This window comes from Dipodomys spectabilis, unplaced genomic scaffold (assembly GCF_019054845.1).
Source record: "Dipodomys spectabilis isolate Male_0828 unplaced genomic scaffold, ASM1905484v1 ptg000108l, whole genome shotgun sequence".
In the NCBI taxonomy this organism is placed as follows: Eukaryota; Metazoa; Chordata; class Mammalia; order Rodentia; family Heteromyidae; genus Dipodomys; species Dipodomys spectabilis.
The window spans coordinates 10,145,560-10,165,832 of record NW_024870785.1 but is presented as its reverse complement, the minus strand read 5'-3'; the positions used below and the strand labels follow the sequence as shown (position 1 = coordinate 10,165,832).

General features: G+C 44.9%; 1 protein-coding gene across 2 annotated transcripts in view; it reads right to left on the bottom strand.

Annotated features, from left to right (window-relative positions):
* Usp8 (ubiquitin specific peptidase 8) overlaps window positions 1-20,273 on the bottom strand; it is a 49,251-nt gene that overhangs the window by 4,499 nt on the left and 24,479 nt on the right. Inside the window, exons 7-15 of one of the 2 annotated variants that reach the window (XM_042687860.1) lie at window positions 19,942-20,086; window positions 17,117-17,279; window positions 13,659-13,803; window positions 12,443-12,648; window positions 10,009-10,587; window positions 6,358-6,438; window positions 5,796-6,058; window positions 3,455-3,667; window positions 2,165-2,375 (exon numbers count right to left, since the gene is read on the bottom strand). In XM_042687860.1, coding sequence (XP_042543794.1) covers window positions 2,165-2,375; window positions 3,455-3,667; window positions 5,796-6,058; window positions 6,358-6,438; window positions 10,009-10,587; window positions 12,443-12,648; window positions 13,659-13,803; window positions 17,117-17,279; window positions 19,942-20,086 — 2,006 coding nt within the window. The remainder of the gene's footprint in view (window positions 1-2,164; window positions 2,376-3,454; window positions 3,668-5,795; window positions 6,059-6,357; window positions 6,439-10,008; window positions 10,588-12,442; window positions 12,649-13,658; window positions 13,804-17,116; window positions 17,280-19,941; window positions 20,087-20,273) is intronic. The other variant, XM_042687861.1, reaches the window with a different exon arrangement.

Genomic DNA, 20,273 nt, shown 5'->3' with positions numbered 1-20,273 from the left:
CTTAGTGCCAGAGTGCTTGCCTAGCATGCATAAAACCCTGGGTTTAATTCCTCAGTACCACATAAACAGAAAAAGCCAGATGTGGCACTGTGGCTCAAGTGGTAGAGCGCTAGCCTTGAGCAAAAGAAGTTCAGGGATAGTAACTAGGCCCTGAGTTCAAGTGCCAGGACTGGCAAAAAAACAAAAAAAAAAAGGGGGGGGGGGTGCTCAGTGGTAGGGTGCTTGCCTTGCATGCATGAGGCCCTGGGTTCGATTCCTCAGCACCATATAAGCAGAAAAAAGCCAGAAGTGGGGCTGAGGCTCAAGAGGTAGAACGCTAGTCTACAACTAAACAGTTGAGGGACAGTGCCCAGGCCCAGAGTTCAGGCCCCACAGCCGACAAAAAACAAAACAAAAAAACAGTACTCTGTACAACTACATTGATAATTAAGGAAACCGAAAAAGAATGGTGATTGCAAAGATACCTGAGAAAGATAGGACAGTGTGGTAGTTAAGAAGCTACACAAAGGGTTGGGAAGGTGGCTCAGTGGTAGAGTGCTTGCCTTGCATGCATAAACCCTTGGGTTTGATTCCTCAGCACCACATAAGCAGAATATGCCGGAAGTGGCGCTGTGGCTCAAGTGGTAGAGCTCTAGTCTACCACTGAGGGAACAGTGCCCAAGCCCAGAACTTAGATCTCACGACTGACCAAAAGAAAAAAAAAAATTCTAAAATGCTGGAAATATCACTGTGGCTCAAAGTGGTAGAGCACTAGCTTTGAGCAAAAAACAAACTCAAGGACAGCATCCAGGCTTTGAGGTCAAGCCCCAGAATCAGGAAAAAAAAAGAAGCTACACAAACGGAGAAGCTTATTTGTAGAAATGCGTGTGCCTCAGGGGCTGGGAAGGTGGCTCAGTGGTAGAGCGCTTGCCTTGCATGCATGAGGCCCTGGGTTCGATTTCTCAGCACCACATAAGCAAAAAGAAAAAAGCCGGAAGTGGCGCTGTGGCTCAAGTGGTAGAGCGCTAGCCTTGAGCTGAAGAGCTGAGGGACAGCGCCCAGGCCCAGAGTTCAGGCCCCACGACCAACCAACCAACCAAAAAAAAAAAAGAAAAAAGAAAAACCACACACAAAAAGAACACACTATACTACGCAGTATACATATGCAGTAATGTATACTTATACAACAAAGAGGTTCAGGTTATAGTGACCCTGTTCATGATTTTTTACTTTCACATTGCTCACAAGAAATAATCTCTCAACAACTATTTTAGCAGGTGCAAATTACTCAGCAATTCTGTGACCATTTAATCAAGCACCCTTAATGTGAAAAATCCAAAATGCTCCAAAATCCAAAACTTTTTGAAATGAAAGACCAGAGTAGCTCAAGTGGTAGAGCACCATTGGGAACAAGAATTCATCTCCCATACCAGCACCAAAAACCCTCAACTGTTTAAGTGCCCAACACAATGCCTCAAGTGGAAATTACACATCAGGAAGTAAAAATTATTTTGTTATGTACATTAAAAAATACTACCTAAAATGTGTCTAAGGTATATATACAAGTATATATGTATATGTGTGTATGTGGGTATATATGTATGTGCATTATACATATGTGTGTATAAACCTTATGCATGTGTGTAGATATACACAACATTATATGAAACAAGTGAGTTTTTGGTTTAGACTGCAGTTGCAATGCAAAATATAGTTACATATACGCAACTATTCCAAACTCCCTCAAACCTGAAATCCTAAATATTTCTGGTCTACAAGAATTTTAAAACAAGGGCTTGGAAGGTGGCTCAGTGGTAGAGCGCTTGCTTTGCATGCATGAGGCCCTGGGTTCAATTCCTCAGCACCACATAAGCAAAAAGAAAAAAGCCAGAAGTGGTGCTGTGGCTCAAGTGGTAGAGCGCTAGCCTTGAGCTGAAGAGCTGAGGGACAGCGCCCGGGCCCAGAGTTCAGGCCCCACGACTGGACCAAAAAAAAAAAAAAAAGTTCAAAACAGGGTGTTCAACCTGCGTTACATTCATCAGGAGTTTTTTCAGTATAAGCCATGCCCTGTCCGGTACACTCAAGTGTATTAGAATAAATGACCACTGGACAGTCACCCCTGGGTTCTGTATTGCATTACTGGGCAAGGCTAAGTCTTTGTGACTGGGAAGAGCGAGAATCTTACTTTATTCAGGTCTTCATGGAGGCCGTCCATGAGGAAGAGGAGCAGCTCTTGTGAATCTTGCTGGCTGTACCCTGCAAACTGATCGTTAATCTTCCCAATGGTGACTTTGAAGTCTCTTGGGCTGATGTATCTGTACTGCCCTGTCCACAATGCCTTCATGATTATTCCAAATTCTTCTGCCACTTCGCCTTTGTGCCCCAACAGATTTGACCTGTGCAAACACACACAGCAATAAAGAAAAAGCTGAAAAACTACAGTACAGTTGGTTGATGTCAACCTTACATTATTCACATACTGTATTCCTACACTAAAATACTCACAGATTTATTAGAGTCTTTGTTTATAGTCTTCCAATGTGCTTTACTTTGGCCACAAGCCCTATTCCTCTTAACAGACTGCCCGTCTTCTACTATGAGAATTGTCTTTAAATTTTTTTAAATTGTCCTTTTAAATGTTCAGAGGTAATGGAATTAGAACTCAGGGCCTTGTGTTTACTACAGGCACCCTACGCCACCTGGGCCATGCCACTAGCCTGCTGTTTTGCTGGAGGTGGAATCTTGTAGACTTGTCTGTCCAGACTGACTTCAAACGGCTCCTCTGGGTTTTTGCCTGAGGAGTTGGTGAGATGAGCCACTGGCACGTGGCTTTTCCACATTAGGAAAGTCTTCTAATTTCACTTCTCTGGATCCAAGTGCCAAAGTGCTACGGCATGAATGTGTCCCTTCTACATTCAGTGTTGCCTATTTGACAGCACTAAGGAACTGGTGCCTCACACCAGTAATCCTAGCTACTCAAGAGACCGAACTCTGAGGATCGTGATTTGAAGCCAGCCCAGACAGGAAAAGCTGTTAGACTCATCTCCAATTATCAACCCAAAATCTGGAAGTGGAGCTATGGCTCAAAGTGGTAGAGTATTAGCCTTGAGCACAAAGCTCAAGGACAGTGCTCAGGCCCTGAGTTCAAGCCCCACAACGGGGAAAAAAAAAAAGTGTATGCTAAGAAGTGACTAGGCCACACGGCTGTGTCACGATCAGGGAGGCGCCCTCAGGAAGGGCCTGAGGGGTCTGACCTCTCGTGCCCTTCTCCTGCTGCATGAGGGTGAAGCAAGGCCCTGCCCAGACCTCGGCACCTTCACCTTGGGCTTCCTGTCTCCAGAACTATGAGAAAATAAAATGTCTGGTTTTTATCAATTAGTCTCAGGTACTTTGTCATATAACACAAAATGGACTGAAACAGTAAACATAGTGACATTATCCTTTTAGCCATACACTGCAAAAGACATGTATTTACCTGTTAATATCGTCCTGGTAACAGTTTCTGTTGAAATAATCAGCCAAGTGGGGAGCGTTACAGAGGCACTGCAATATAGAGTTCATATAACAAGTATTTCCTAAATTACGAAGTCCAGTAAGAGCTGGCCCAGATCCTCCAAACACAGGGTTGAGGTTCCGAATCTGAGAGGCAGAAAGCCTCGAGATCTCAGCTTTAGGGTAGCATGTTGGCCTAATAAAGAGAAGGTATGAGTCTTAAAAGTCTATAAAACTGAGCTCTGTACGACAAATGGCAGCAAACTCTAGCGGCTCTTCTGCAGGCACACTGACTCACCAGGGCAGGGCAGACATCGGGTAATGAGGCTAGCCCTGGCTGCATTCTGTGGTCCTCCCTTGACAACACATAAAGTCCCTGGTTCTAGAGGTGGCCTAAGAGTCTCTAGCTTTTCATGAACTGGGAGTTTTCAAAGACCTCAAGGAAGTTGGCATTATTACATATTTGAACGTCGCCACCACCAAAAATACTCATCGCTGTGGCAGACCACATAGAAAAGGAGGCACAGGTGATCTGGGTACCAATGCCCGTTGTCTAAGCTGATCACTAAGCTTCAGATGGGCTGGTCCAATTTGAATTAAAATTCAATTTCTAGGGGCTGGGGAGGTGGCTCAGTGGTAGAGCGCTTGCCTTGCATGCCTGAGGCCCTGGGTGGATTCCTCAGCACCACATAAGCAAAAAGAAAAAAGCCGGAAGTGGCACTGTGGCTCAAGTGGTAGAGCACTAGCCTTGAGCTGAAGAGCTGAGGGACAGCGCCCAGGCCCAGAGTTCAGGCCCCATGACCGGACCCAAAAAAATAAAATAAAATTTAATTTCTAGTTGCACCAAACACATTCCAAAACAGTGACGAGCCATGCTGAACAATAGCTCAGAGCGCAATGTGTCGGGCAAGAGCCATCTCCCAGAGCAGGCTGGGACACGGAGACCCAGAACTGCCCTGGCACTAGGACTTTATTAATGGACAGATCTTTTTCACCTCTTGCTTCTAGCCCTCGAGGATATGGAGATCAGATCAAACTAGTTTCAAGTACTTTTCATGTGCTCTCTTCACTTTTGAATTCACGTTAAAAATTATACTTGACAGTCTTGACAATACTGCTCAAATTAGTAATATAATGATTCAAAAGGAAATTAAAATCTCACCAGTCACTGCAATTTCTAACATCCATAGCTCTATGAACAGAATTTTGGTTCTTTCAAATACATGTCTACCTGGTAAGTTCTTAAGAAGAAATACCAACTATGTTGGAATGTGTTACTTTTTCGTGTCTAAAGACAGACTACTTAGAAATGCCTATTAATGAAGTGCATAATAAATGGAAAAACCATAAATATTGCCATCTGTGGTGTAGACTTCTGCGATAGGCCATTTTTTTTTGCTTTTATTGGTCCTGAGGCTTGAACTCAGGGCCTGGGTGCAATCTCTGAGCCACAGTTCCACTTCCAGTTTTCTGGTGCTTAATTGGAGATAGAGTATCATGGAGTTTCCTGCTTGGGCTGGCTTTGAACCACGATCCTCAGAGATCTCAGCCTCTTGAGTAGCTAGGATTACAGGTGTGAGCCACCAGGGCCTGGTTTAGGCCAATATGTAAGGAAACAAGCCCTTTGATGAAATGGAAGTGTGTATGTAGCTAGTGCACATCTCTTGTGTACTTGAAACCACCTCCAGATGACTTACTATAGCTGACTTGAGCCTTAGCCTAGTAGTCTGCCAACCTATCAAGTCTGTTGAATCATCCCAAACGAAGTAGTTAAAAGCTGAGGATCTATCTCTAGGAGATGCTACTTTGAGAAATGTAAATAAACCTAGTGAACAGAATGGCAGGCATGCAATCAAGGACACTAGTAATACATATTACTCTAATGCTACAGGAAAATTTTGCTCTCACATCCTTGGCACATAATCCTCTGGTATACTGTTAGTCTCAGGGAGAAAAAATCAAGGCCATTTTCTTATGTTTTTCTCTGTGGTACATCACAATGGTCACAATGGCCCCCACAGGTTTTTTGTTTGTTTGTTTGACGGTCGTGGGGCCTGAACTCTGGGCCTAGGTGCTGTCCCTCAGCTCATCAGCTCAAGGTTAGTGTTCTACCCCTTGAGCCACAGCACCACTTCTGGCTTTTCTGCTTATGTGTTGCTGGGGAATCGAACCCAGGGCCTCATGCAGGCAAGGCAAGCACTCTACCACTGAGCCACCTTCCCAGTCCCCCACAGGGTTTTCTGATCTGCTCTGAACACAGTGGAATGTTAGGCGGGGTCTTATACTCAGCACATTCCCAGTTTTGGGGCTTTAGCAGAACTGACTTGTTTTCCCGATTCACTGCTGGGGTCACTGCTGGCTTCCTCTTCTCCTCCTCTTGAATGGCCTGGGTGATGTCCGGGGAGGAGTAGGAGCGCTTCAGCTTGGAGGGTTCCCGGTCCCGCTCGGCGGGGACCTGGGGCTTGGCTTTGTGCGTTGGGGGGGTGGAGGGAGGTGCAGAGGAAGGGGCCATCTCCGGTGGATACATGTGAACGGTGTTGGTGGGTGAGTGGTAGTAGCGGAAGGTCCCTGTGATTGGGTCGAGAAACTGAGACAAGAAGAAAAGACAAGTCAAACACCCAGAGGGCACTAGAGACAAACCTTCCAAAGTATTCTCCCAATTCACTATGACACTGGGGAGGCTGGGGATTAGGACCTTGCACATGTCAGGCACGCACTTATGTGGAGGCGAGCGAATCTGAGGAAAATGGTGATAGCTGCTGCCCTACACTAGCCGGGAAATGACAGCGGCAGGCTGCTGGCAGTGGAGAGCACACAGCCGCGGTGCTCGTGAGGAGCAGTGCTGTGCGCTCCATCGTGAAGCGCTCTGGAGGATTCCGGCCTTACCTTGGCCCAGCCTGAAGGCAGCCCAGGCACGATCCTCCCCATTTCCTCGCTCCGCGCTCTTGTCAAGGGCTCACGCTGCGCCTAGTTTGGAAAGGGGGAGAAAGAAAAAAAAAAATCGATTCTTTCCCTCTATTAAAATTTCACATATACAAATATGTACCTACATTGAAGATTCAAAAAGCCTTCCCTTGCTGTCCTCCATACTACTCAAGAGGCACAAAGGGAAGAAACGTACCGAAAGGAGCATGCAAGGAATCAATCTCAACTTTTCTCAACGTGGGACAGACAGAGCCCAAAGCCAGGCGTTTGTGAACTTAGAGTAAATGAGTCTGCAGCATGAATGCTCTAGGTTCTCAGCCTGCCTCTAGCTCAGCAAGATGAAACTGGTCTTGGAGCTCCAGAAGGTAATGTACTTTCAGGCAAACAACCTCTACCCTCAGCTCAACTGTAAGCTGAGTACTATTATAAAGTTTGGAAAATATATGCATATAGTAAGTACTTAGTGAATAATGTTTAAATTGTATCTTAAATTCAAGTGTTCGCAAGTTCTAATTCTCTTATACAGTTTTATACAGGCTTAATTTCCCCACTTCTGGGTGTTTACAGGTAGTATACTGTTTTGTTTAGAGATGAGGTCTAGTTATATAACCTAGTAGTCTTCAACTTACATGTTCAAGTGATCTCCTGTGTTAGCTCTCTGAGTAACAGGCCCAGGGTCGGGTGTCCAGCTAGCAGGAGCTATTACTTTTCATACTAGAAATGTCCTAGATAAGGGTAGCATTAATATGAATTGGCAATTTCAGAAACATGCCTGATGCATAAGAACCTGTGAATTCTTCTGTTTTTGAAAATGTATTTAGCCAGGCACTGGTGGGTCACACCTATAATCGTAGCTACTCAGGAGGATGAGATCTGAGGATCAAGACTGAAGCCAGCCTGGGCAGGAAAGCCTGCGTGGCTCCTATCTCCAATTAATCACCAAAAAAGCTGGAAGTAGGGCTGTGGCTCAAGGGCTAGAGTGCTGGCTTTGAGCAGTAAGAGGTCAGGGACAGGCCTTGGGTTCGAGCTCTATGACTGGCACCAAAAAAAAAGTATTTAGTGTTCAAAGTGAAAAGGCAGGACTTACGGAGTAAGACAGAAAACAGAAGCTTCCTCTGCAACTAAGAACGAGAAGAATCAGGGTAACAACTGACAGACTACATTCCGGGAGAAGGAGAGTGATGAAGTTCATCGGGATGTGGCAAAGCCTCAGTCCCTCCTCTAGCCCCGGGGCAGGGGTGCTGCCACCTGACTCCCTTGCCACAAGGTAATCAGACAACTGTGGTGATCACAGACTAGGTGGGAGCCAAGCTGCAAATCCACACGGAAGGGTTCAGGTGTGACAAGGACTCTCTAGAGCAGACCAGCACTGGAGAAGGAATCTATTTTGCCATTCTCCACTTCCCAGAGCCATAGCTGGGCTCCAACATGAAGGCAGTCTACTGTCTGAAACTGAGCTACTCTGGGAACTTGGCAACAAGGAACAATTCTGGGAGCCTGAGACCTGCCACTGTGCTGGGATTGTACAGTACAGTCAGGCGAAGCAGCCTGGGAGAGAGGGAGAGCGCAGTCGAGCAGTGAGCCTAGCCTGGGAGTCTCAGAAGATGGTGGCCCAGTCCAAGGCCAGGCCAGAAGACTGCTCGGCTTCTGGGGTACCTCCCGACTGTCAGGTGGAACACCATTGTGGGAGCCCTTTTCCTACCACAGGGTAATTTACTCCTGAGGGGACCACGGAGCTCTGGGGCAAGCAGTTCTGGGTTCCCTCAATTCTCTCTTTAGTGCAGATGTCAGTGCTATTTACCTCCGCCCCTGCTCTGCCAGGCCCTGAGGGGATCCTCTCAGGCGCCAACACTGAACACACAACACTGACTGACATGGGATTCATTGGCTTTTTTCTGGGGCTGGACTCCAGTTGCCTCCATCTTCCCAATCTCTATTGTGAGCCCTTGTACCCAGCTTGGCTGCTCTCTCTCTCTCTTTTTTTTTTGTCGGTCGTGGGGCTTGAACTGTGGGTCTGGGCGCTGTCTGTCAGTTCTTTAGCTCAAGGCAAGCACTCTACCGCTTGAGCTACAGCGCTACTTCCGGTTTTCTAGTGGTTTATTGCTTTAAACCACAATCCTTAGATCTCAGCCTCCTGAGTAGTTAGGATTACAGGCATAAGTCACTGGTGCCCGGCTTTAGCTACTTTCTTATATACCCATAAAGAACAGTGTAAGAAACCACAAAAACAATCTCATTCCCAACAGCCTCAAAAATAAGAAAACTGCTCGATGTGATGCCTCACGCCTGTAATCTGAGCTACTCAGAAGGCTCAGGGTTCAGGGCCAGTTTGGGCACAGAAGTGAGTGAGACCCATCTCAATAGCAACAATGATCTATGCTAGCTACTCAGGAGGTACAAGGAGGAAGACAGAGGACCAAAGCAAACTTTCCACAGGCAAAAAGAAAACCTACGATACATTACCTGAAAAGCGATTAAAACAAAAATGCCAGGGGACATGGTGCTGGTAGCTCATTGTCAAGCAAGCACAAGATCCTGAGTTCAATCCCCAGTGCCACAAAAACAGAAATAGGAATCAACTTAAAGGCCTCTACAATGAAAAACATAAAACAGTAAAGAGAATGAAGAAGAATGTGGAAGGACCTCACATTTTCATGCGTCAGAAGTCATATTGTGAAGTGGATATATTTCTAAGAATGATCTACAGATTTCAGCGCAATCTCCAGCTGCATCTCTGTAACATTCTTCATATAAATAGAGGAAAAAACGATCCTAAAATGTTTATGTCATGTCAGCACAGCACACCCAAAGAGCCAAGATGCCCAAGGAAAAGAGCAGGCCAGGGGCTTCAATTACACAGAGCGGCATGGCACCCCAGACACACAGCTGCCATTTGACACTTCAAAGAGCTGCTGCCTGTGTCCTTGTCTTCAAGTGTGTTACATATGTCTTCTTCCAGTAGTTTCAGAGTTTCATGTTTACATTGAGAAGAAAAAAGGGGAACTGTATTTCCTTCCAAGGGCTGTTTGGACATTCATAGCATCACTTACAACAAATGATCAATGCAGGCTACAGGCTGTGGACAGCCAATGAGAAACACATTTGCGCTTATCCCCTTGCAGAGGGGACAGGCTTCATATGGCCCTGGGGTGGACTGAACTGTCTCCAACCCTTCACGAAGGCCCGTATGATCCATTTCAAATCGACTTTTGTAAGGTTCTGAGACAGACATCTAGTGTCAGTCTTCTATAAGTGGCTGTCCACTTTGCAGCACCATTTGTTGAACAGGCTGTTTGTTCTCCAGTGTGTACTTTTGCTAAGAATCAGATGGCTGTAGGCTTATTTCTGGGTCCTCTTTTCCATTCGTCTATGTATTTTGGAGAGGTGGTTTTGGGGTTTGAACTCAGAGCAAGAAGGGAAATGTAGAAAGCAAAGGGTCACTGACACAACCCCGAAATGTAGTCAACTGGCTCCAAAGAAATTGGTAAGAAAATGGGGGTGGAGGACAATCTATCCCTTCCAGCAACTAACTACTCCGAATGGCAGCCCATTTGTGGGGTGCTACAGTGTCACCTCTACACACACACTCTGTCTCTGCTTGCTTCTGCTTACCTTGCCTGCACTGGTATCTCCCGATACAGCTAGAGGAGACACATCTCCTGTTGACTTTTTCTGCATTTCCGGAGTCGGACACCTTTTCTCTCCTTCCATAGGTATCTTGGCATCAGACATTTCGTGCTCACTTCTACTCTGTCTTTTTATTCCTGTTAGTTCTCTGCCCCTCTTCACTGAGGGTTCCTTGCCTTCTTTCCTGGCCTGCTCACCGTCTCTCCTTTCCTCTTCTTCCTTGGCTTTCGGCTCGCTTTCTGTGGTTTCATTTTCTCGAGCTTCTTGTTTCTGTCTGGCTTTCTGCTCTTGCTCTTCCCGCATCAGCTTCTCCTTCTGTTCCTCTTGCTGCCTTTCCCGAAGTTCTTTTTCCTGCTTGTTTTTCTCCATTAGAAGAGCAGTTTCTGCATGGATGCGGGCTTTCTCTTCATCTGTTAACATGGCGGTCACGGGGGGAAATGTGGGTTTGGTGGATCGATCGGGAAGAACTTTTCCATTCTGAGGAGACAGCTCAGGACCTGTACTTTCAGGTTTTATTCTATGATCTTCAGGCAACTTCACTGTGGGTTTTTTAGTACGATCAATCTAAAGAAACAGAACGAGCAAAACATGCTGTTTGTTTTTGTTTTTATTGCTTTGTGTTGTTTCGGCTGGCCTCATCCACCAAGTGGCAAAACATGACCAGATTCAGAACTATAACCTCAGTTACATTTTCAATTCATGCTAGAACAAAAAGCCTAGACATGACACAGCGAGACTTAAATTCCATTTGGACCATTAGCTTCATGTGAGGGTCACACATAGATCTCAAAACTGTAATCTCCCACAAACATGCTTGTTGTTATTATTATTTGCCAGTCCTGGGGCTTGAACTCAGGGCCTTGCACTGTCCCTGAGCTTCTTCTGCTCAAGGCTAGCATTCTACCACTCGAGCCACAGTGCTACTTTTGGCTTTTTCTGTTTATGTGATTCTGAGTTGTTCCCAGGGCTTCATGCATGGTAGGCAAGCACTCTACCACTTAGCCACAGTCCCAGCCCCTCATTATTATGTGTGTGTGTGTGTATGTGTATTTGTATGCTGGAACTGGAGCCTGAACTCAGAGCCTTGCCCTCTTGCTTACTAGCTTCTTCACTGAAGGCTGACATATTACTACTTGAACCACATCTCTACTTCTGGCTAATAGTCTCTCAGACTTTTACGCCTGAACTTTGAATTTAAGATCTTCAGGTTTCAGCCCTCCGAGTAGCTGGGGTTATAGGTGTGAGCCACTAGTGCCTGGCTCACCTTCTAAATGCAACCACTCTCCAATTTTCGCTACACAAACTAAACCCAGAAGAGTTTTGTGAATGTCCCTCCCAAACCCTTCTGCAGCCTGACCATCTTCCTCCACACAGCTATACCTCTATCTGTGCTCCCACCTGCCAGTCTGCCAATCAACCCCCTTCCCATCAGACTACAAAACAGCCTCCAACTTCTCCATCCTGCAACCAGAGTGATCATTTTACAACATTATAGGTGTGAACCACCAATATCTGGCTTGTTTTCTATTTTGAGACAGTGTCTTGCACCGTAGCCTAGGCTGGACTCCTCACTCTACCTCCTGAATTCTGGGATTACAGATGCACACTACCATACTCGATTAAGTTTTCTATTCAGAGCCTGCCCTACAAATCAATATTTACTTCAAATGAAAAAATACTGTTTAAATGTATCTTGGGAAAGAATGAGAAATGAATGCTTAAAAAATCTTACTGGAGAATATATAGGAAAGGGAAATTAATCTTTCTTCAAAAGTAATCTAATGAGAAAAAAGCTGTAATTTCTTAACTTGTTATTACTTAAAAACCTTAAATTCTTAAAATGTCAAAATCAAATAAAACAAAACCATTTGAAAACTAAAATATCTTTCATATAAAACCCAAACTATCTGAGAAAGTGGTCAGCCTTCCAAATCCAGGGTTCCACGCTGAAAATGCTTTACACAGCGTATGCATTGTCAGAGGCCTCTTCTTCTCTCAGCAACATAGCATGGCAACTATTGAATAGCACTTATACCACATTACCAAGTACCTGAAGATGATTTAAAGCCTAGGGAGGAGGTGGATAAATTCTAGGACCTGAGCATCTGCTAATTTTGTCATCCTCGGGACGTCTGGACCAGTCCCCAGCAGCTACTGGGGACAATTGTACTACTTGTCAAAGTACAAGAAAGACTCCACAGAGGTGTTCCAGTCCACTGAAACACACAATGTTATTGGCACTGTTTGTGGGAAATGGTTAGCAGCCCGGTTTGAAATGTTCACCACTGTCTAGTCTAATGTAGCTGTAGCCCCGGGGATGGATTATAATGAAACTTTGTTGTGAAAATAAAGATGACAAGACAGCTTATATAAACAACTTCATTTCTATACTATATACTTAAGGACATCCAAACAGTACCTGTGGAATGTTCTTGATAATGGGCCCTGGCTGAATGAGAGGTGAAACATCCGCTTTGGAAGCAGCGACTGGTTTGGCGGGCGCTCTCCTCCTCTCCTCAGGGACAGTTATCAAGGTGACCTTGTCATTTACTTCCACAGGAGGAGCAACCTGGCCAGGAGGCCTGGAGGGAGCCGGTTCTTCCAGTGAGGGGTAAGTAAAATCCACTAAAATTCCCAAAGAGAATAACATTTGTTTTTTAAAGAACAGTAACTTCCATAAATAGTACTTATATTTTTCATGCATGTTACATGGGATAGTTAAACGTAAACTAAATGAAATAAAAATCATTAACAACCTTAAAGAAAACCCAGACTTCTGGAATGTCTGTTTTTTGTATATGCTGGGCATGGGGACTGAACTCAAGGGCCCTGGGTGCTGTCCCTGAGCATACGTGCTCAAGGCTCATGTTCTACCTCTTGAGCCACAGCTCCACCTCTTGCTTTTTGGTAGTTAACTGGAGATAAGAGCAACACTGGCTGGGCGCAGGTAGCTCATGCTTGTAATCCTAGCTACTCAAGATCTGAGGATCATGGTGCAAAACCAGCCCAGGTAGGGAACTCCACCAGACTCTTATCTCCAGTTAACCAACAGAAAACTGGAAGTGAAGCTGTGGCACAAAAAGTGGTAGATCACTAGCCTTGAGTGAAAAAGCTCAGGGATAGTACTCAGGCCCTGAGATCAAACCCGACAACAGAAGAAGACTGGGGGTGGGGAAGAGTCTCAGACTTTCCTGCCAGAGCTGCCTTGGAACTGTTATCCTCAGATCTCAGCATCCTGAAAAGCTAGGATTACAGATGTGAGCTATTTGGTTTTTGTTTTGTTTTATTGCCTGAAAGCAAATGGCAGCAGAATAAACAAACACTGACATATACGATTAAGAATATAGCCATGGGGGCTGGGAAGGTGGCTCAGTGGTAGAGTGCTTGCCTTGCATGCCTGAGGCCCTGGGTTCCATTCCTCAGCACCACATAAGCAAAAAGAAAAAAGTCAGAAGTGGCTCAAGTGGTAGAGCGCTAGCCTTGAGCTGAAGAGCTGAGGGACAGCGCCCAGGCCCAGAGTTCAGGCCCCACAACCGGACCCCCCCCCCCCCCAAAAAAAAGAATATAACCATGGAAACATAATATATTTTCTATTTTACTGAAGCAATTTTAAACAAAAATGTTCACATACATACATGAGATAGACACCTCTTCATGCTTGCCTCGTGGGGGTGGAGTGACCTTGGCATTCGTTGTGTACTGGGGATAGCAAAGGAGCCAGTTTTCATAGCCTCCCTCTAAAACCAGAGGCTCGCTGCGCAGGACACTTTTACTTTCCCACTGGAAAATAGGGAATTACATTTTTACTGTTTCAGTCTCAAAACTCTTCCCTTCAAGACAAGACTCATTTTCTACATGATGCAAACAGGACAAATAAATGTAAGAGTTAACAGTAGATAATAGATGTAGATGGCGTTTTAAGAGCTTTTTGTACTATTTTAAAAAGACAGAAACTACACAAATGATTCATGGTCCTTAGGGGGAAAAAATTAGAAAACAAAACATGAAGTGAAAACTCCCTCACCACTCAGAAATATCACTTAACATTTTGTAGCTTTTTTTGCCGGTCGTGGGACCTGAACTCTGGGCCTGGGTGCTGTCCCTCAGCTCTTCAGCTCAAGGCTAGCGCTCTACCACTTGAGCCACAACACCACTTCTGGCTTTTTCTGCTTATGTGGTGCTGAGGAATCAAACCCAGGGTCTCATGTATGCTTGGCAAGCACTTGACCACTGAGCCACCTTCCCGACCCTTGTAGCTTATTATTATGTAACATTCTGTAGTTTGATTCTTAGGAATTTTCAATCTAGACTCACACTTCTGTTGTGGACTTTATTTTTATTAAAGCAATGCAATCCTTAGGATGCTGCTTTTCTTTCATATGGACATCTTTTATTAATAAATAGCTGTATTGTCACTTATAAGGACTACTCTACTTTGGGCCAATGATTATTTATTTATTGGCTGTAGGACCTGGACCTTGTCCCTCAACGTTTTTGCTCAAGGCTAGCACTCCATCATTTTGAGCCACAGCACCACTTCTGGTTTTCTGATGGTTAACCTGAGATAAGAATCTCTCAGACTTTTCTGCCCAGGCTGGCTTCAAACTGAGATCCTCAGATCTAAGCCTTCTGAGCAGCTGGGATTACAGATATGAGCCACCATTGACTGGCTGACCACCACTCTATTTTAGCACACCAATAATGTGTACACACACACACACACACACACACACACACCCTAATCACCTCATTGACTGGCTGACCACCACTCTATTTTAGCACACCAATAATATGTACACACACACACACACACACACACACACACACACACACACACACACACACACACACACACACACACACACACACACACACACACACACACACACACACACACACACACACACACACACACACACACACACACACACACACCCCTAATCACCTCTCTCAGGGAAACTCCAGGAGCGGAAGTACTGACAAGAACATTTAAAAAGATTTGAGTGTGTATTGTTCATCTTTAAGGTGATCATTTAAAAATAAACACTTGTGTGTTTGTTTTGGGTAATTTCCTAGGAATAGAGTTGCTGGGTTTAAAAGTTTGATAGGTAACACCAAAATGCTGTTAGAAAAAAGGCAAGCTAATTTACTCACTCAACCAACAGTTTATAACAATGCTTAGTATAAATGTTTGTATTTTTACCAAGTTGGGGGACACAGGACAGTTTCTTGTTTTAACCAGAATTTCTCCCTTCCTGAGGTTAGACATCTTTTCCCATGCTTACTAGCCATTTCATATTGCTCGATGATTTAACCTAATCTGTTGCCCAATTCCTAGAGTTGCTGGTTATTTTTTTTTTTTGGGGGGGGGGGGAGACTGGTCATGGGGCTTGAACTCGGCTTGGGCGCTGTCCCTCAGCTTTTCAGCTCAAGGTGAGCGCTCTACCGCTTGAGCCACAGCCCCACTTCTGGTTCTCTAGTGGTTTATTTGAGATAGAGTCTCCTGGACTTTCCTGCCCGGGGCTGGCTTGGGCCCGTGATCCTCAGATCTCAGCCTCCTGAGTAGCGCCCGGCTCTATTTTCTTATTAAACAGTAGATATAGGGAAATCAGAGCTTCATCACCTATTTTACCACAAAGTATTTTCCTTTTACTTTATTCATATTTTGTTTGTTTTTTTGGACAGTGTTGTTTTGTAGCTGGCCTCAAACTCATAATCCTCCTGCACTGACCTCCCAGGGGCTACAGTCACAGTTGGGTGCCACCGCGCCTGGCTTTATGGTATCTTTTATAGTTAAATGAACCATCTTCCAATCTTCCTCTAGAACATCTTGGTTTGGCATCAAGATAATAAAAAAGAAAATGCCAATGCTGATTCTAGGAGTTTACTCTTAATGTACACATGTATACTTTTGATCAGCGTAGAATCTAGGGCATTCCACATGGTTGCTCAGCGAGCACTCTACCACTGGAGCCATGCCCTCCAGCTAGCCTTTTTTTTTTTGGGTCCAGTCGTGGGGCCTGAACTCTGGGCTTTGGTGTTGTCCCTCAGCTCTTCAGCTCAAGGCTAGCGCTCTACCACTTGGGCCACAGTGCCACTTCTGGCTTTTTTCTTTTTGCTTATGTGGTGCTGAGGAATCGAACCCAGGGCCTCATGCATGCAAGGCAAGCGCTCTACCACTGAGCCACCTTCCCAGTCCCTCCAGCTGGCCTTTTTGGGATGAGAGTCTCACAGCCTCTCCTTCTCAGGCTGGCTTTGGACTGCAGTCCTCCAGACCTGTCTCCTGAGTGACTAGGATTATAGGCATGAGCCACTGGTACCCAGCTTGATTTGAAACTTTTTTTTGTCGGTTGTAGAGTTTGAACTCTGGGCCTGGGTGCTGTCCCTCAGCTCTTCAAGGTTATTGCTCTACCACTTGAGGCAGACCATCACTTCCAGTTTTCTGAGTGTTTTATTGGAGATAAGAGTTTCATGGGGGGCTGGGAAGGTGGCTCAGTGGTAGAGCACTTGCCTTGCATGCATGAGGCCCTGGGTTCGATTCCTCAGCCCACATAATCAAAAAGAAAAAAGCCAGAAGTAGCGCTGTGGCTCAAGTGGTAGAGTGCTAGCCTTGAGCTGAAGAGCTGAGGGATAGTGCCCAGGCCCAGAGTTCAGGCCCCCTGACCGGACCCAAACAAACAAACAAAAAAGAGTTTCATGGACTTTTTCTGCCTGGACTAGCTTTGAACCATGATCCTCAGATCTTAGCCTCCTGAGTAGTTAGGATTACAGGCGTGAGCCACCACTAATTTTTTTTTATCTGAAATTTAAAAAATTCTACAATTAGGAACTAAAGGTGTGGCTCAAATGGTAGAGCTCTAGCTATAAGCAGAGAGAGAGAGAAAGAAAGAGAGATAGAGAAAGAACAAACCTGCCCAGAGTTCAAGCCCCCAGTACATTTTTGTGACAGTACTGGCACCAAAAAACAAAAACAAAAAAAGTTCTTTAATCAAAGCATGATGGATCTTTTTTTTAAGAAAAGTGACTCACCATGACTTTTCAACAACCAGAGAAGGGTTGCAGTAACAGTAAACTAACAAGGAAACTTGCTAACCTTGAAAAGTGCATCTTTCAGACTCCGTAAAGTTGTTCCAAGCTGTAAATCTTTTGCAGAACTAAACCAGTCAAGAAGTACCACATAATCCACATTTCCCCTTTTCATCCATGTGTCCTTTGAATCATCCGGGAGGTTTGCTTCAATCCGACTAGCAGTGACTCTGAAATGTATTCATATTTGTATAGAGTTGACAAAAGATCCTAGTATATGAATATAAGACATTGAGTTTGTTTTATATGCCACAGCAAACTTTTTATTTTATTGATAGTCATGGGGCTTGAACTCTGGGCCTGGGCACTGTCCCTCAGCTCTTCAGATCAAGGCAAGTGCTCTACCACTTGAGCCACAGTGCCACTTCCAGTTTTCTGGTGGTTAATTGAGAGAAGAGTCTGACGGCCTTTCCTGCCCAAGCTGGCTTTGAATCGTGATTCTCAGATCTGAGCTTCCTGAGTAGCTAGGATTACAGGCGTGAGCCACCAGTGCCTGTCTGACAGAGCAAACTTTAAGTAGAATATTTTATCAAGTAGGACTGCGTATTGCGATAATGAATGGCTAAACATTCAACACTTTTGCTACCGCAGGCTGAAAAATGGTTTGCAACGGAAAGAAATGGACTCACAATTCTGACTCCTTTAAGAAAGGGGAGGGGAGAGAAGCCAAAGCAGAAAAACAAAGGAAGTCATCCAGGTCCAAATGTAAACAGCTGGGGTAACATCACTCAGATTTCCACTTACTTACACACACAATCAATACACAGCATAATGTGTCTTTCATAGACGCATGGCAGTTGACTGGTGCCAGACACTGTGTGAGGTGCCTTCCCCTCAGTAATCAGTCCTGGCGGGCTCTCATTATCCCCCACTTCACATACCAAGGAGGAAACTAGGGCACAGTGACACTGCTCCAGTTACAGATGGCCAAAGCGCAGGCGATCTGGCTCACATCTATGCTCTTACCTACGCGGCTGCTGATGGTACCAACTCTGAATAATACCAACTCTACATCAAAGCAGGCTAATCATTTCATCTTGCTTTTTTGTTTTTGGTCATGGGGCTTGAACTCTGGGCCTGGGCACTGTCCCTCAGCTCTTCAGCTCAAGGAGAGTGCTCTGCCACTTGAGCCACAGCACCATTTCTGGTTTTCTGGTGGTTTACTGGAGATAAGAGTGTCATGGACTTTCATGCCCAAGCTGGCTTTGAATCGCAATCCTCAGATCTCAGCCTCCTGAGTAGCTAGGATTACAGGTGTGAGCCAGCAATGCCCAGCTCTATGATTATTCTCCCTTATCTTCTCTAGAGTTGCTAGTAACTCTATGAGGCTTCCAGCCCTACACACAGGAGATACTCTAGAGTGCTCTCTGACGTCACCCTGCCCTGTCTGCCTATGCAAACAAAAGCGCCACTGAGGCAACACTGTGTTATTTGCTCACTGATTTAGCCTCCGCATAACTCAGCCTGAGTAAATATTTGTAGGCCAAGTGAATCAATGAGTAATAAAGATTCATTCCTCCAAGTAAGAAGTACACTATTCCCAGGCAAAGAACTTAACATAGGCAGGCATTTGATACTTAACTGATAATACTGCAAGCTGAGCAGGACTAGTGAAACTTTTATATGCAAGAAGATCTAAATGATTTGGATTAAAAAAGAAAAAAAAGTGGCCGGGCGCTGGTGGCTCACGCCTGTAATCCTAGCTACTCAGGAGGCTGAGATCTGAGGATCGCGGTTCAAAGCCAGCCCCGGCAGGAGAGACCGTGAGACTCCTATCTCCAATAAACCACTAGAAAACCAGAAGTGGCACTGTAGCTCAAGTGGTAGAGCGCTCGCCTTGAGCTGAAGAGCTGAGGGACAGTGCCCAGGCCCAGAGTTCAAGCCCCACGACCGACAAAAAAGAAAAAGAAAAAAAAAGAAAAAAAAGTAATATAAAATGCTGTCCCATATTTTCCTTCTTGACAGAGATCAAAATGCTTGAGCTACAAAGAATGACAAAAAAGTGAAATATGATAGTCTTAGGGATCATTTCCAACTCCAGAAATCTGTTTATCTGAATACTGGTTTCAGGATGAACACCTTTTAGAAAACAGTCCTATCAACCAGTGTTTCCCAATTTCCAGTCTTGTGTCACCTGGACAATTTGGTATAAATCTGCTCTGTCCTGTACTTTATTAGTATAATTTAACAGTTAATTTACTCAGTTTAAAATAATCTTAATCTTTTAGGTAACTTTAAGAAAATATATATCCTTAGGTGGCTTAGTGGTAGAGCGCTGGCCTTGCATGCCTGAGGCCCTGGGTTCAATTCCTCAGTACTACATAAGCAAAAAGAAAAAAGCCGGAAGTGGCGCTGTGGCTCAGGTGGTAGAGCGCTAGCCTTGAGCTGAAGGGCTGAGGGACAGCGCCCAGGCCCAGAGTTCAGGCCCTATGACTGGACCGGAAAAAAAAAAAAAAAAGAAAACATATATCCTTATACCCACGGGAAAACAGCATCATATCTAATACATTAACAGCCAAGTCTAAAAATCAGGAAATTATGCTGTGTTCACAGACTACAACACCACCACATAGCAATGAGAATAAACAAACCTCAAGTACACAAAATAATGGAAAGGACTCTCAAAACTGTATCAGAGGCTAGCCATAAAAAGACCACAGGTTGTATGATTCCATTTATATAAAATACGAAAACAGCCAGGCATGCTCACATGTGTCAACAATTCCATCACTTTTCTTGCTGTGGCAGGAAGAATGAAAGTTTGAGGCCAGTGTGGGCAACATAGAAAGAATTTTTAAAAAGGCCGTATTATCTAATCACACAATGACTTACCCTGGACTGATCGCTTCTTCAGGAACACTGAGTGAATTTAAGATACAGGAATGCTGGTAGTCCCGAGTTCTTCGAGCATCCATTATAATCAGGCTGGTGTTTTCATCCATCATGAGTGCATACAGCTCCTTTGCTGTGATTGCCCCTTGGGAGTGAGAGAGTCAGCGTGGGTGATGAGAAGGCGCAGGCCTGTGTGCAGGCTTTCCCACACACAGGACCATAGCTTCTACAACAGCAAAGTATACTTGGCGTCAGACACCTGCTATCCCACCACACCATTTACAATCTTTTTTCTTTTGTTTTGTGCAGATCTTCAGAGCTGAATTAAGGAC